This window comes from Primulina huaijiensis, chromosome 15 (genome assembly GCF_012295235.1).
Source record: "Primulina huaijiensis isolate GDHJ02 chromosome 15, ASM1229523v2, whole genome shotgun sequence".
Taxonomy (NCBI): Eukaryota; Viridiplantae; Streptophyta; class Magnoliopsida; order Lamiales; family Gesneriaceae; genus Primulina; species Primulina huaijiensis.
The window spans coordinates 4,330,436-4,347,976 of NC_133320.1; the positions used below are offsets into that span (position 1 = coordinate 4,330,436).

Here is a 17,541-nt window from a genome sequence, read left to right on the forward strand (position 1 = left end):
ATGCATATACGTGTATGCGGGAAAGGGGTCCGACTGAAATGCAAATGCATATACGTGTATGCAGGTAAGGGGCCCGACTGGAGTGCAATGCATAATGCTAGGGACGAGGGAGTCGTCTTGAATGGATGCAACATGTAAGAGCACATAAGAGTCGAGAAATACCTGTGTCAAGAAACCTCAAATGACACAAATGCTTAAGTGTCAAATGCACCAGGGAGCTGAGGCCAACCCATGGCCAATCTCAATCCAGTGATACCTGTTATGAGCAGACATGCAATACAAGGAAATGCTAGTGGATTTCATTTGGGCAAATTCACAAACACTATTAAGGCTTGATGGTGATCAAGTTAATGTATGAGTTGACTTGGCTACCGAATGGGAAATCGACGACCCAGAGATGGCGAGGAAGGGATTAAGACCAGTGGGGGAGCCGACGAACGCAACGGGAAACGAGACAGAAACAGTGGCCGGAGCAGAAATGGTGCCAGCAGCGATGGATCCGGAAGGATTCGCCGGAGGGGGATCGTGAGCCATACGACGTTGTGGGCGGAAATATAGTGCAATCGACAGCAAAAAACGGCTGGAAGGAGCTCGGGGGTCGCCGTGGTAGAGGCGCCGGGCTGGCGAAGCGACGGGCTTCTGTGATGGGAGCAAGTAGATGAAGGCAGCGAGAGAAAGAAAAAGAGGAACTGGAACGATTCAAATGGGGGGAGGAAATTCAAAGGGCAGTATAGAAAATTCAAAGTCCAAGGGAGATGGGCTTCAGCACTAGTCCCATTAATTTAAGCCCAAGTCACGGGAATGGTGCTGCGGGCCGCTACAAATAAATGGATTGAACCGGGCTTACATACAAGCATATTGGCCCAATGGGCCAATGCTTGCGGGGGGCAATTGTTTGGGCTAAAAATCATTAATTATGAAAGCCCAATTTAATCACAAGCCCAATTATATTATATAGGCCCGTTAAGTGTGGCAGATTGATTTTTATCGATTCAAAACTGGTCACAGAGCGCCAAAAGGGAAAAGAACGTGGGAGGATAGATGGAGACCGTGAGAAAGTAGTGGGAAAGATCATGGGCTCATGGGGGAGTGGAGAGAAATGGCACAGCGCTGGGAAGAAAAAGACATCGGCAAACAACTGAACAGAACTCAACTCAACACGCACAAAAAATCTGCAAAAGCTCTCTGCTAAATTTCCAGTTTTCAAGCAATAGTCTTCAAGTTTTTTCAGTATATTTTTAGCACTCTACGTGTTCTCGTTTTTAGATTTTAGCAACAAATTATTATATTTTTCATGTCTTTATGAATTCCTACAGTTTTTGTAAATTCAAAATCATGCTAGGGGTTTATTTCCATCGATCTACAATAGTTTTCTTTATTTTGGCATTGCATTTGTTTTAGGAGACTATAACTGACGGTCGAATTTAGAATTCACGTCGCTTGAATTGTTAGAAGTTAGATTTTATCATTTTTTCACACAAGTTGGTGCAACTTCGCACCTGGCACGCCCGCAAATCAAATATTGTGCAAACAATTATGTTTTTTTTATTTAATTTGTGCGAGTAATTTTTGTGTTTCTACTCTTTTCTAATACTTTAAAAAAAAAAAAAACATTAGGGACTATGGGTTATTATGGTGTGATGGGTATATTTTTGGGAGAAAATTAGTTAAATTTTGACGCGGTACTGAAAATTAATTCTATTATATAGGCGTGATTGAAATAATATCATGTTCTGTTTTTCAAAATGTCCATATTTCTTATAACGATACCATAGAATATTTAATTTTTTTTATCCATATCGCCTCAACTATGTGATCATTGATTTTTCAAAATCTTTATTTTGAAAGAAAAGCTAAATTAATAAAATAAAATAAAATAAAGACTTATTAAAAACAAGAAAAAATAAATTTGCTTTATATATATATATACACACACACGCTATAAAGGCACCAGTGTGTATTAAAATTCATAAATTTGGCAAGCAAAGACTAATTTTTTTTAGTAAGTCTCGTATGAGACGGTTTCACGAATTTTTATCTATGAGACGGGTCAAACCTACCGATATTCACAATAAAAAGTAATACTCTTAGCATAAAAAATAATATTTTTTCATAGATGACCCAAATAAGATATTCAACGAAAAAATTGATCTGTGAGACCGTCTAACAAGAATTTTTGTGTTTTTTTTAATATAATTGGTAGGTAGGTGTTTTCTGTTTGTTTAGATCCCATAATTCTTATGGTTTTTTTTTTAAATAATATAAAAATATTTCAGTATGAGAAATTTTGTAAATCTATAACAATCTGGCCGCAGATTTTGTATAATCCGCGGCAGATTGTAACCATATTAGTTTTATTTTAATTTTTTCTATTTTAAATCTAATTTTTTTAAAAAAAAACAAGAAAAAAGGAATCCAATCGAAAATGATCGGATTCTTTTAGAATCTATGGCAAACTGAAAATACGTGTCGGTCTGTCAGATTTAACTTTTGACACCCATAAATATCGAAAATAGTACATACACCTTAATAAAATAAATATGAACAATAAGTTTTAACATTGTCAAAACAGATAATATAATTATAAAAAAATATAAAAAACTAAGAATTACTAAAATTAATTTTTTACATGCTATGAAATCTATATATATATATAAAAGCTGAGTTTTTGTTTTAAATAGTAAGTTCCCGTCAAAATGGCTATTCTAAAAAAAGAAAGATATTTCATGCATCTCGAAATAGGTGTACTGCAATAAATGATTGAAAACATTTAATTTTATGTAATTTTTATTGATATTCTTTTTATAAAGATTTCTCGATTTTCTCAACAACAAAAAAAATCAAATGTGATTGAAAACATTTGAAAACATAAACTTCAATTATTGCTTGCATTGATTATATCATTTCATTCAAATTTGAATTTAATTCATTTTTATATCAACTCAAATATAATTTATGAATTATATAATTTTTATTTTCTTTATTCGAATTGAAAATTAATTTTATTGAAACATAAACTACTTTTAATTTTTTGCATTTATTATATTAATTCATTTAATTTGATATATGATTTTGTGTTAATATGATATATTTAGTTGTTATTATAAATTTTATAAATAATTCAGTCTGATTTCTGCATCACGTTTAGACAATCAATTTTCAATCAGAATAAAAATAAAAAAAATGAATGCATTGTTCAGTATCACCTGTGAGGTAAATCATTCAATAATACACTTGACGCTTAAACTCTGATTCGTTCGTTGATATTATCAACCTGCATAGGAAATAAATATATAATTAAATATGAATTATTTTCAATTTTTTTAAATTCAAATTTAAATTTGATGTCCCTTAAAAATATAAACTAAATTTAAGTATTTGCATTGATTATATCATTTTATTTAATATCGATTATGATTTTAAGTTGTGTGTTACTTTATATATTTTATGTTTACTATTCTCAATCATACTAAATAAAATATAAAAGATAACATGTCTAAAAAATAATTACATTTTTAATCAAAATTTATTCATCTAATAAATGACAAAAAATTTGAATTTTAGAAAAATATTTATTTATTGTTTAAAATTTTGATAAACAAAATAATATATGTTTTTTTTTAAATTTTTATATTCTTTTTATTAATTGCAGTTTCATTTGATCAAGATAAAAAAATCAATTTAATGACAAAATATTGTTATCTTCATTTCATTATTATATCAAATGACATAAATAGTTTGATAAAATAATTTTTTTATAATAATATTTAAAATTTAAATATATTCATTATATTATATCAATAATTTTAAATAATTATTCAAAAACAATACTTACTAATTTTAATAATTAATTACATAAAATAATATTATGTACATCGCATGAGTGAAATACTAGTTAGTTATACAATCAAGTTTTACAATAATTAGTGGGAGTGTCAATTAATATCATTGCATCATTTCACACTTGAATCTAAATTTTACAATAGTTAAATTTACAAATTAGCTATGTTATCATCATTTTTAAATTTATCATTATTATCTCAGTATTCATAATCATTGTTGAATGTTTAAAGACTTAATGAATCAAAATTAAGTAAAGAATAAACTCAAAAGAATGTTCTAGACACAAAGGAAGACGCTGAGGCGGCCCAAAATCATCAATCTTGTTATAGGATTCACTTGTCATTACCGAAGATTTCAAGATCCTTAAAAAAAATTTAAGTAAAGAATGTCTGACACTTTTTCAGAAGACAAAAACTTGTATGAAACGGTTTTACGAGTCGTATTTTATGAGACAAATATCTAATTTGGATCATTCATGAAAAAATATTATTTTTTATATCAAGAATATTATTTTTTATTGTGAATATCGGTAGGATTGATCCGTCTCACAGATAAAGATTCGTGAGATCGTATCACAATAGACCTACTCTGTTCAAAATTCTGACCCAAACCCACGACTTAATTTCTTAAAAATCCAATGTTACACCGCCTGATTAATTAAATGTTGATGAAGTATGCTTATGTACCATATTTCAATCAATTCTATTATATAGATTTTTTTTTTAATGAAATTCATTAATATGTATAATGTATTGATAATATGTAACAATTATGAATCGCTAATTGTCCAATTCACCGTGATTCTAATCTAACGGTGAAGAGCAGCTGAAAAGTGCTTCCTACTACTCGATCCCCAAATCCTCCAACAGCACCACCGTCTCCTTCTTTCTCTCTTTCCTCACGCGCTTATTCCTCAACGAATGCTTCTGCTTCAACGCGATCACCGGCGAGCACCCGGCCGCCAACCCCTGCTCCAGCTCCCACAGAGAATCCTTCACCTTCTCCGCCGGGAAGTTGAGCAACGCCGCGCCGCCTCTTAACATCAATGCGGCTTGATCGTACGCCAGGGCGGCATCCTCCGCGCTGTCGAACGTTCCCAGCCAGACTCGCACTCCGTTCCGAGTAGAGTCGCGTATCTCCGCCGCGTACTTCCCCCACGGCCGCCGCCTAACGCCTCGGTAAGCCTTCTTCTTCTCCTTGCGGTTACCGACTTTATCGTCCGGATTCACCTCCTCTTCTGAGGATTTGGACTTCGAATCGCCGCCTTCTGCTAAGACTGTGTACAGAAGCATGTCTTCTGAATCGTTGAAATTGAAAGGGAGGGAACTGGAAATGGTCGGAGATTCCAATGAGGATGAGGATTGGGAATCCATTGTTTGAGCTCTGAACGTGGATTAATTGGAGTAAACATCTAGGGGACATTATATACAAATGGAGTGTTCCTTATAATTTGGGGGTATTTTCGGGTTTTAAAGATTAGGTCCCAAAAATAGTTGCATTGGAATGTTAACCCTTTATTTATTTTATTATTATTTTTTATGACATGAGAATCGTAACCCATACTATTTTTTACGTGGACTAAATAGATTAATTAGTTAACACAATAACTTTTGTAGTCTTCAGGCTAACACAATAGTTTGTAAGTTTTGTACGATAAACTCGGTCGAAAAAGTGTTGACAAGAAAAATCGAATTTCTGATCACTGATCAGAGGTTTACATATTACACCAAATCGAATACACGTTCATAACTATTTTATTTTATTCTTTGACGTTATAACACGTCCGTGACATCATTAACCTGCACCAATGTGATGTTCTTACGATGCAATGTCAAATAATCACTTTTGATTAAAAAAATACTAAAATTATTTAAAATTAAAATATATATGACTAAAATTCATTTATGAAATTAAAAATACCCTTTAATTACAGTTGATATGATATCTCTTGCAAATTTGTAATTATCTTTTTATTTAAATATTCGTAAAAATATCATCATCCAAAAATAAAAAAAAAAAAAAAAAAAAAAAAAAAAACAAGACAAACGCTCATTGAGTTCCAACATATATCATAAAATCCAATTAAATGATTAAATTATGTTTGGACCGATTGATTTGAGATTATTGATTTTAAATTCATTGAATTATTTGGACGAATAAAATTGAAGTGAATTTAAAATAAACTCGATGTCAAATTAGGCTACACTTTGATTGATGAATTTCAAATATATGGATTTTAAATATATTCAGCCTGTGCTTGAGGATATGAATTTGAAATCCATTTCGATTATAGTTTTATTATTTACAATGAAACTATAAATTAAATCTTAAATTCGCACTTTACTTATTTACACATTATTAATACTAATTAAAATGAATTTCAAATAACATCTTTATTGGATTAGCATGAAATCCATCATAATTAACATTAAATAATATATAAAATTATAAGGTGTATATTTGAAGTTTATGGTTTTATTTCTCTCATCAACAAAAATATATTCGAAATCCATATATTTAAATTCATCAATCCAAACACAATCTCAAAAATATTGTTGTTATCTTAGAGAAACAATATTTAGAACTTCAAATCCATCAGTACATGTTTATGTAGTGTTTCATGTTAACTAAGGTCAAATTCACTTAATAATAATGTCATTTAAAATACATTCTACTTTCTGTAAATAAGTAAGATATACATTTAATATTTGATATAACATTTCATTGTTTACAATAAAACTATAACCGAAATTTATGTATTTCAAATTCATCTATCTGTCATAGATTTATATGAGTATCATTTTAATTACATATCTCAAATACTATTTCAAATAAAATATTTATCTCAAAATCAAAACTATGGACAACCATATGACTATGTTTAATGAGATATACTTATATCATTGTCTCAAGACTGCATTTAAGTGCTATTTTTTTTATCAATAAAGTCTCACTTGTATCGATAAATATTCATTCTTAATACAGTCTTAGGATAAGGACATTGGGATATCATGAAATTTTCTTATCAATATATGTAAAATTTTATATGATCTTAAGGATAAACTCTAACCAGTCAACATTTTAACACCAGTCTTAAACTACTTCACATTTCAAATTTGCCTGACCCACAAACTCAAATCCATCTTTTCTTGTATCCTCCAATAATCCATGTAAATTATGCATGCATTCCTAGATTTTTATATAAAAAAAAATTGGTCAAAAAACTATGCTATCTTAGACTCCTCTGGTCTGATTATTTTTGGCTTAAAACTTTTCAATATTTCTTCTGGAAATTCGTCTGCTATAACTTAAAGATCACTAATTTGACACGATATTTAATTTTGTCTTCTATATATCTTCTGAAGTATTTAATTTCTTATTTGGATGTAGCTTTTATTTTTTGACGGGCTCGAGAAAAAACTTCGAAATTCTAAAAATAAAAATTTGCTTAAATTTTTTGTAGCATGAACTAGTAATATTTTCATAATATATTTGAAGTAAATATTACTTAAATTTTTTTCTCATATTTGATTAGGGTAATTAAATTCTAGAAAATTCTCTTTATTTACTTCAGGAATTTCCTCGAAATTCTCTGTTTCGAATCCTTTATTTTGACTCCCAGTCTTCAGTTTCATTTTTAATTCTCTTTCAATTTCGAGGTTTCTTCTTTTGATAATATTCAACCAAAGCAGGTGGGATTCCTCTTTTAAATAAGCAGATAGTATAATGGTGGTGATAACATTTAAAATATGTTAAATTTTTTACTTAGTAAGTTAATCTAATGTGATTAAATATTTTAGTATTTTTACCAAAATTAACATAATTAATAACTAACATTTAACTATGATTATAATATTTCTTGCATAATCAATTGTATTTTTTTGACTAGTTTATCAAAATAGACACTTAATATAGTTTATAAAGCAACAATTTCCTTATTCTAATTTACAATTCAATTATAAGTAACCATATATTTTTTGGTAATGATAATGACATTAGAACCATATAATTAATAATTATAATTTTAGAATCCATTTAGGGAATTAAAAAAAAACATGTGTACCTTTCTGATTGGCAAGCGAGAGCAATCTTGATTTCTCAAATTCGAATTATTATTTTTTCTATATTCAACTTTCACCTTTTAATAAGTCAATTCGACACTCTCCATCGTTCAATTATTTTTTTGGTATTTTCCACCATCAAATGAAATCAAATCAATCATTTTGCATCATCTTATATTTTCAATCGAACTCTTTCCCCGAATATCAAAATTAAAGAAGTAATTTTGTCAAATAAATTAATAGACGATTACAAGAATTATTTGATAAAATGAGTTTTCATTCTCTAAACTTGTAAAAGTAATAGATATATATGTATATGATATTTTTTTTATTCTGAATTCAATACTAAATAATCTAAAAATAGAAAAAAAATGTCGATTAATAGTAATGTTGTTAGGATCGGAGATGTGTTTAGAGAGAGTGAATAAACACTTTAAAATATTTTGTGATTAAAAGAGCTATAATAACTAGTTCTTTAAATGTTAGAAATGAACGGAGCATCGAGAAATAAATCGAGTTTGATTTTCAAATCAAGCGAAAGAAACTCAAAATAATCTCTTTAATGCCCAATTAATCATTTCGTAAAGCATGTGAAAATATGCAAGTTGACTTCTCTTTTGTCAAGACTACAAACGTAATCTTTAATGTCTTTGTGTGAAGACTATCACTCAACTATTATTGAAGCTCAACTCTCTTTTGTGTGAGTGATTACGTGTGCGAGGAAAGTAATTCATTATAATGTCTCTCAAATTCATCCTCACACACAAGGGAAAAACTCACATTAAGCTAATATATATCTATTTAGACTTTCTTTCTTGAGCTTGCTCTCATTCTAGCTTTTGTCCATCTAGATGGTCTTTTCTCTTAGTTATAACTCTTGATTTATAAATTTTTTGGGCAAAGTGATAAACATAAAAGTTGTAGTCTTTTTTTTTAAATTTCCACAAAATCAAAAATCACTCGATTTTGATTTTATATGAGAGAGATATGCTCGAATTACTGTACTGCTAAAAAACAATCCAATGAATAGCTAGAAGTTTTGTAGTCCGATATAGTGATTATATGATCTCTTGATTTGTCGATTCCTATGCAATGTGATAGACATAAAAAATTTTAGCCATTTATCTTAGCTTTGCATAGCATCAGAATCACTTAAATCCAAGTTCATATAGGATAAGTATACTCGAAATACAGGAACTGCTCTTATTTATCTGTTAGTTGTTTTAACTTCCAGCTAGACATTGCGACATCCGGTTATTATAGATAACATCCAAACTAACCCGATCGGCCCGAAATATGACTTAAAGAGAATTGAGTTAGATTTCCAATGGCCTCTGATCATTTGAATAAGTGGTTTGTGAGAAATGAGTAAAATGCCAGAGCTGGTCAAATACAGTCGTTTGTTGTATCCACGACTTCCAGCTTGATCTTACAATTGTTATTTCGCCTAGATAACATCTTAACTAGGCCGACTGGTCTGAAATATGACTTGTAGAACATTGAGTTTTCTATTCATTTGTTTCACCCATCGATAGTTTACATGGAGTTATAAGATATCATTGAAATACTAAGCTCTCCAGAGTCTAGACGTTTGCGAAATTCGAGTTTTAGCTTCCAACTTGGCGTAACAACTTCACACTTGGGTAAATATATTAGAAATATTAGAAATACTTAAACAATTTTTGCTATCATCGAAATCGAGATTGCTAGTATTTTCACAATCCAACAATCTCCTCTTTTTTAATGATCACAAAACTTAGATAAAAAGAATTTTATTTAACACATTTCTCTCATTTTTAGTGTGAATAAAAAATATTGATTTTAAAATAAATTAACCACAATTTTTTACTCCCCTCAAGATTTAAATTCAATATATCTCTTAAAATTATAATTATTTTTGAAATTTTGAAATTGATAAAAGTATAGGGTGGCTAACTAATGTAAATATTTTCAAAATATGCAATGCAGAAATAATAGCACAAAATATGCAATCTCAACTCACATTGAAATATATTTGACTCATAGATACATCAAGTTGAGTAATCAAGATTCACCAAGTATAGAGAATATTAATTCAAAATTCCAAGTAAAACAAAATCAAGTTTTATTTGACAACTCAAATATTCATTAGACATTTAGGCATAGTTTGTACACATGATAGGATAAACATGTGATATATAATATAAAGATAAGTTAATGATAAATAAGATGTAAGGTATTATATTTAATGTTTGGTATGATTTTAATAAGAGTGATTAAATTTATATATTAGATTGTAATGACAAAATTAACCTTATCATAATAAATTTTATAATTTCAAAATTGTTACTTGAGTTCATATTTCTTATATGTTCATGCGTCGACAGTGCTTGCATGATTTATTTATTTTTTCCTAATTTTATTTATTATATAATATGATAATTGAGCCATTGATTTGAGTGAAATCAAATATCAATTTTTAAGGTTAATCGAGTGATACTAATAATTTTATTGAGATATATAAAAATCATTTATATAATTATCTCGAGTTCATTTATATAATTATCATATTTATATATATATATATATATATATATATATATTTGATGGGGCGGTGAAATGAGAGAACGATAAAGTTTAAGATTTTTATATATTGAGGGCAATTAAGTCATTTGTGGTGTTTTTATCATTAAATTAAAATTATCACATCTCATGAAAGGGATATTTTATCATTGTATAAAATTATTTATCACGAGCTCATAGTATTATCATGGGCTTTTTAAAAAGGTACCAAACGTGGGATAAGGAGGATTATTTATCAATCACTCTCTTATCCATTGTACCAAACTATACCTAAGAGATTATCTTATTAAACACTAAGTACAATCATAAATGGGCACAAAGTAATGTTAGCACAAGGTAGAATATCGTGTTGGCATCAAACTCAAGTTTTTTTTTTATAAATGAATATTAAAATATTAGACTGAGTGTATTGAGTTTTCTTCATGAAATGTGACTGAAATTAAAATATATTTGTCTTTTCCTTGACGATTACAACATCATTTAGCTTCTTGACAAAAACACCAATTTTTGTTCATGCCCTGTTTTCTGCCACAGCACACATGGTCCAACTTTAACGAATAAACTGTTTTTCCTCGAGCATGATCAGGTTGCAAATTTTATACCGACGTGATCCTTTAGTTTGCAATGCAAAAAACAATTTCTCATTTTATACTCGATCAAAGATTTATTTCATTTTCTTGAGGTTGCTGCAAGCTGTCCGAAAATTCAACTTGTACATGTATATGTTAGAAAAAACTGAAAATTCGTATTTTAAAGGTAAAAATCAGTTTAAATGATCTTTCAAGAGAACTTGTTCTGATACCACTTATTAGGATCGAGAATCTGTTTAGAGTGTAGTGAATACACACTTTAAAATATTTTGAGATTAAAAGAGCTACAATAGCTCGTTCTTGATATGTTAAAAAATGAATCGGTCGTCGAGAAATTAAATTTAGTTTGGTTCTAAAACCAAGCAAAAGAAACTCAAAATAATCATTCTAAAAACCAATTAATCATTTTGTAAAACATTTTAAATATGCAAGTTGAAATAATAAAAATGGTTTGGTTGAAGCATTTTAACAAATATTTGGTATGCAATATTTTGGTATTTGAAAGACACATAAAATACTTCAATAACGCATCTTAAAAACAGTAGCAATAATTACATACAATAAAGCAAGAGACAAAAATTTTTTTATTGATGTTTGGATATAAAACTCATACGTCATCTCTTCTTCCACTTAATAAAGATTCACCAGAAGATTTTGATTTATAAAATCTTTTATACAAACTCATTTTGAATTAGGACTTATCTCTTGCCTAATTAAAACTCCTAGCACACTCTCAATTATAGGCCGGAACATCACAATCCTCATAATATTTAAAGTTTATTATGTCAAGACTACAAACACAATCTTTAATGTCTTTGTGTGTAGGCTATCATTCAACTATTCTTAAAGCTCAAGTCTTTTTTGTGTGAGTGATTGTGTATGTGAGGACATTAATCTATTATAGTGTATATACTCTCAAATGCATCCTCACACATAAGGGACTTTCATTATTGGGCTTGCTATTATTCTAGCTTGTTTTTATTTTATATAGGCTGCTTATGCTTTGAATCCTCATCAAAACTTGTTGTTTTATCTTCAAAATATTGTGTTTATTTCCTCCAAAAATGATATAGACATTACATATAAGAATATGATCGTTTAAAAAAGTTCTATATTGTTTTGATATTAGAACGATCATATTTGTAGTGGTCTGATCAAATTTGAGATGCTGTAATTTTGGAGCAGTCCGGTCTTATTTGAGCGGCTTGACTTCCGGATCGGTTCGGTTGGATTTGAGTGGCTTGATTTTAAGCTGCTGGATTTTGAGTCAAGTCTAGCTGGTCTCTTATCTTGGTTACAATCTTTGATTCGTCAATTTTTGGGTAAAATGTCTAAAAGTTGTTTCCTTTTCTCTTACTTTCCATATAATCAAGAATAAATCAATTTTGATTTTATATAAGAGAGATATTCTCGAAATACTAGAACTGCTCAAAAAACAGTTCGATGAACGGCTGAAAGTTTTGTTGTCTGGTCCGGTGATTATATCTCTTGATTCGTTGATTTCCGAGTAAAATGGTGAACAAGAAAGTTGCAGTCTTTATCTTATTTTGCGTAGCATTAATAATCACTCAAATCCAAATTTATACGAGAGAGATATGCTCGACATAGTATAATTGATCAATATATATGCGTTTGTTGTACCCGCGAATTCTAGTTGGATATTTTGACAACCAGTTAACATAGATAACATCCAAACTAACCGAACTGGCCTGAAACATGACTTCTAGAGAACTGAGTGAGATTTCCAACTGTTTGGCCTATGGTCATTTGAATATTGAGTAGTTTGTTATATATGAGCACACTACAAGAAAAATACAAATCAACAACGCACATACGACAATGATTTTTACTAAAATCGTTGTCGTATGCTTTTTAACAACGGTTTTAGTTAAAACCGTTGTCGTAGTATGCTTTTTAAGCAAAAGACAACGGTTTTATAAAAACCGGCGACGGTGCAACGATGATATTGCCACCACTTTACGACTATTGATTTTTGAAGCAAATTGTTTCTATATTTCAATGTGATCTAGAAGAGGAACATATCTTTCAATCATGGACCTAATTGTTGGATATTGAATAGCGACGAATCCAGTTCATTGTTCGTAAGAAGATACAAGAAAAACTATCTCCTCTTAAAATCTGAAATAGTTTGAGTCAAACGTTAAACGCTAAAGGTAACATTCGATAAATGTCCTATGAATTGATTTAGAATCATAGGACACCCAAGCAAATTTTTGAATATCTAAAATTAAAATTTTATACTGACTTCATGTTGGGTGCGAGAAAATAATACACCAACATGATCGACCATTAAAGAGCTAGAAAAAACCAAAATATTTTTCCATAATCTTCAGTTCGACTCTCCCATTTTAGTCACTCAAAAATAAGAAAGTTGGGACCTTTTCAGCGACGAGGCGCCGGAGTTCTCAGAATGCTCGTGGGTTCCGAAGCCCCTGAGCATTCCAAATTAGGAGATTTATTGTGATCAGCAGGGTTCTAAAGCAACCATCGTCGTTAGTTCATCAAAAACGATATCTGCACTACTTACTTTTTCCCGCTTTTTAATTGGACTAGTGTATTCCTGAGAAGTAGTGTCATCATCAGTAGTATTTGGACGTCTCTTTGCAATCGTAATTATGTGTGACATCATGTCCATAGCCCGATCTCGACCCATTTCACTCGCCTGACGCTTCCACTGTTATGATGCCCCGGCGTTTAGAATTTCAATTGCCCAGCCAATTGTATGCATTTTTTTCCCGTGTCACATCCGGTGGCGGTATTGTGTTATGAATAAGAGAGACAATCTCTATATTTTGAAGCTAAGATGTGGGAGAGAACTGGCAATCCATGCGAGTGTCTGAGAAGAACCTGGACTGCGTGCCTTTGTTTATGTGCATCCAGACCACCCAAAGTGGGGCTATACATAATCATCAATGATCGCCGCTTGGCTCGCAGAATCCAGATTTTCCACGCCTGGATTTTCATGATCCTCACCTCCTTCTGTCGAAGGTTCATCATTCTGAGGAGGCTCAGATTTTGGCTCGCTAGAGTGACTTTCCCTTCTGCCTCCGAGATATGTTGAAGCCCGTAGCCAAACCTCAAATGCAAGTTTAACCTTTTCAGTCTTTTCATCAACACAGTCTCGGATAGCATACTCACTCCCACAAGCACAGCAAAAATCCGGTAAGAGCTCATAAAAAGCATTACAATATATCTTCCACCTCACCCACGGTATTGATTCACATAAATTTCGTCAAAGGTTGCGTAACATTTATGCGTAACCGGATTCTAGCAAATGGTACCGTACCAAGAAAGCACAATTATCACCCGCATCCAATTCCTCTACACAGCCTATCTGTCGTCCCACTTTGGTTAAAAGGTCCTCTTGCATGAGAGCCAATGGTAGATATTATTAATCTCCTCGAGTACATGGAATTAGGGTTTTGCCAACCAAGTCGTTCCTTAAAGATCACTAGATTACGAAAAAAAATCCAGGGACCATCCGTAACAGTCCCCTTCCGATCTCGGTGGGAATTGAACTCACATACGAATATATCGACACCCACCATGTTGCTAGGAAAATACGGGGCATTTACCAATTCGTGTTTCTGTCACATTTAGGGTTAGGGTTTCGTTTGGTCTTGGTGTAGAATGCTTTATCTCCTCGACCAATCGAGCAATCTCATATGGATCCATGATTGAGAAAAACAACCAACGCACAAAATCAATGAAAGTGATTGAGCAAAACAATCCCGCAAAATGCAGGTTTCCGACCCTTCTGAGAGTTTGCAAAATAACATCTCTTTCGGAACAAAATTAAAAAGATTTTTGATGTGATCGATCATACCAAAATAGTTACTCTAATGACGCATACCAAATGAGTCATGAGTCACGCATTTATATTTACAATATTATAATATAATATATAATATTAATAATATTAATTTATATCTTATTTTAAGTAATGAATGAATATTCAAAAGATTATAAGATAACTAAATGAAATAAAGAATTCATTTAATCGAGCGACCGATTCTTTAAAGTAATTATAAAATATGAAACACCTATCCATAGGAGACGTTAAGCAGGGAAACTATACTAGACTTATCGAAATTATTTATATTAAAAAATTCAAATTTTTAATGCAAAATTCAAAAAAAAAAATGAAAGAAAGAAGTAGAAGATGAAGATGAAGATGAAGATGAAGAAAGAAGGAAAAAATGGCTCTTGGTTGGTTTTTTTTTTAAAAAAAAAAATTGAATTTTATGGTTTCGACCTTTCAATTCTACATAAGCCACCACAAGTCAAGCTTCATTTAACGTTGGATGAACGATAGTATTATTATTATATTTAAGCTTGAGTTGGTCGGTATTTTTCTTTGTTCCAATCAGGTTAACATCAATGGACACGCACACCCAATTAATATTATTAATTTTGTTGAGATAAATTTCAGTAAAAATAATAATATGTAAAAATCGAAAATTTGATTTGACCTAATCAATTTTACCCTATTACGAGTTTATTATGGTACATAAATAAAATAAAATTGTTAAATATATAAGAATTCGTCTTCCAAGGTGAAACGTTAAATTTATAAAATCTTACTTTTTAACTATTTAAAAAAAATATTGGACAAATGTGCGGTAGAACTTTTTATAAATGAATGTTTTATTAAATATAAGAACGATCGTTTGTCGTTTTGTCAAAAATTGTTACGGAAATCGTATAATAGCACAACTACTTGATCGTTCTTTTTAGTCAGGACAATTATCGTGTCGCAGCATCAAACACTGTTATTTTGTTAAAACATGAAAGAAAAAGAAAAATTTTCTCTATAGACCCACATCGTACGTGCAACTTACAAGCCTTCCTCAACCGAGAATCACCCCAATTGATTTAAATTTAAATTTTAATTTTGATGTAAGTCAATTTTAAATAAGATTGACTTTGAATTTCGTCGATAATTCGCCACGTATTGTTTCTTTAATTCCCTTAAAATCAAATAACTCCGAAAATTCTCACCCAAGTTCTTTCCTCCCTATGGCCACATTTGAAAATTTTACTTACAATCCTCAAAGATCTTTATCCCATCAATCTCCTTCAAGTAATCCGGACAATGGATTTGCAATCTTTGCTATTGCAGTATTAGCCATCTCCGCCACAGCTTTCTTGTCACTCACCTACTACTTTTTTGCCACCAAATGCTACCTTAGATGTCAACGGCGGCACAACTCTTCGAGCCATGTCTCCGGCAATCGAGCACCGGGACACGAAGATCAAGTCCCGGTCTACTTGAGAGGCATCGATGAGTTTCTGACTCAAGAACTTCCTGCTTTTCTGTACATCAAGAATGACCAAGAAAGCAGCAGTTTCTTGAAATGTGTGGTGTGCTTAAATGAATTTCAAGATGATGAAATGCTAACAATCCTTCCAAAATGCAGCCATGCATTTCATTTGGATTGCATTGATGTATGGTTACAGAGTAATTCCAACTGCCCTTTATGCAGGTCAACCATTTCTTGCATGAACGGATATAGGTTCGAGAAAATTTTGGCTCCAAATTATTCAAGTCAAGAAGATTTTGTAGTGATTGAAGTGAGTAGAGCAGATGGAACAGACAGGGATCAAGAAATAAGTGATTCAACTAGTAGCCATTCTTCAAGAAACTTGGAACAGCAGCAGATGGAGAAACTCAAGAAATCAAGAACCTATCACGAGATGGGAGATGAAGGCATAGATGCAAGAAAGAAATATGGAGAATTTTCTGTTCCGCCCATCAGACGATCTTTATCCATGGATTCTCTCGCGGATGCCTGTGTTCACTCACAATTCGAGAGGTAACATCGCATAGCGAAGCAACGAAGAAATTAGTAGCAGTAGTGATAGTAGACTGTTATTTTCATTCGGACAGGGAAGAAGATCAAGAAAGACAATTCTTCTTGTTCAGTTTTAGCCGACTTACTATTAATTACAGCATGATCATAATACTTTACCAGATAATTTTCTTTACTCGTTGCAATAACACTGTTATGAGAATTTTTGAGACGATGTATTTCAAATTTTCTCATTTTTGCCTAAACAAAAAGTGAATTTTAAATATATTCTGTATCAAGTTAACTAAATTCATTAATAATTGCTATGTAATGCCTCAAATCTTTCTTTCAATCAAATAAATCTCTCCAAAACAAATTCATCGATCCAAACACAATATAAAATGATTTCTTAAGACATAAATTGTGAAAACACGGACCGTGATTTACTGTTATCCATACTATATTACTAAACAAAATATCATTATGTCCACCATCCTTTGTCACTAAGCGTACAAATTTATTTCCTCGTAAATGTCCTTTCACCATAATACACTATGAAATTTGGCTCGTTTGGAGATACTGCCCGCCCCTTTTGGGCTGAAAATATAAAAATTAAAACCTCCTCTAATAGATTTCCCTTTCCAGGCTTTTTGCCCTCAAAAACAAGAAAAA

General features: G+C 31.1%; 2 protein-coding genes across 2 annotated transcripts; one reads left to right on the forward strand and one right to left on the reverse strand.

Moving 5' to 3' along the window:
* Positions 1-4,565: 4,565 nt before the first annotated feature.
* Positions 4,566-5,266, reverse strand: LOC140958678 (ethylene-response factor C3-like). Its single transcript, XM_073416214.1, has one exon. The coding sequence runs from the start codon at positions 5,214-5,216 to the stop codon at positions 4,686-4,688; it is 531 nt and encodes a 176-aa protein (XP_073272315.1). The 5' UTR covers positions 5,217-5,266; the 3' UTR covers positions 4,566-4,685.
* Positions 5,267-16,096: 10,830 nt separating this feature from the next.
* Positions 16,097-16,897, forward strand: LOC140958853 (RING-H2 finger protein ATL16-like). The gene has a single exon (XM_073416427.1). The coding sequence runs from the start codon at positions 16,097-16,099 to the stop codon at positions 16,895-16,897; it is 801 nt and encodes a 266-aa protein (XP_073272528.1).
* The last annotated feature ends 644 nt before the right edge of the window (positions 16,898-17,541 follow it).

What these genes read in the sequence shown, in the direction of transcription:
- LOC140958853 (XM_073416427.1), top strand. Translation starts at nt 16,097, where the DNA reads ATGGCCACATTTGAAAATTTTACTTACAATCCTCAAAGATCTTTATCC.
- LOC140958678 (XM_073416214.1), bottom strand. Translation starts at nt 5,216, where the DNA reads ATGGATTCCCAATCCTCATCCTCATTGGAATCTCCGACCATTTCCAGT.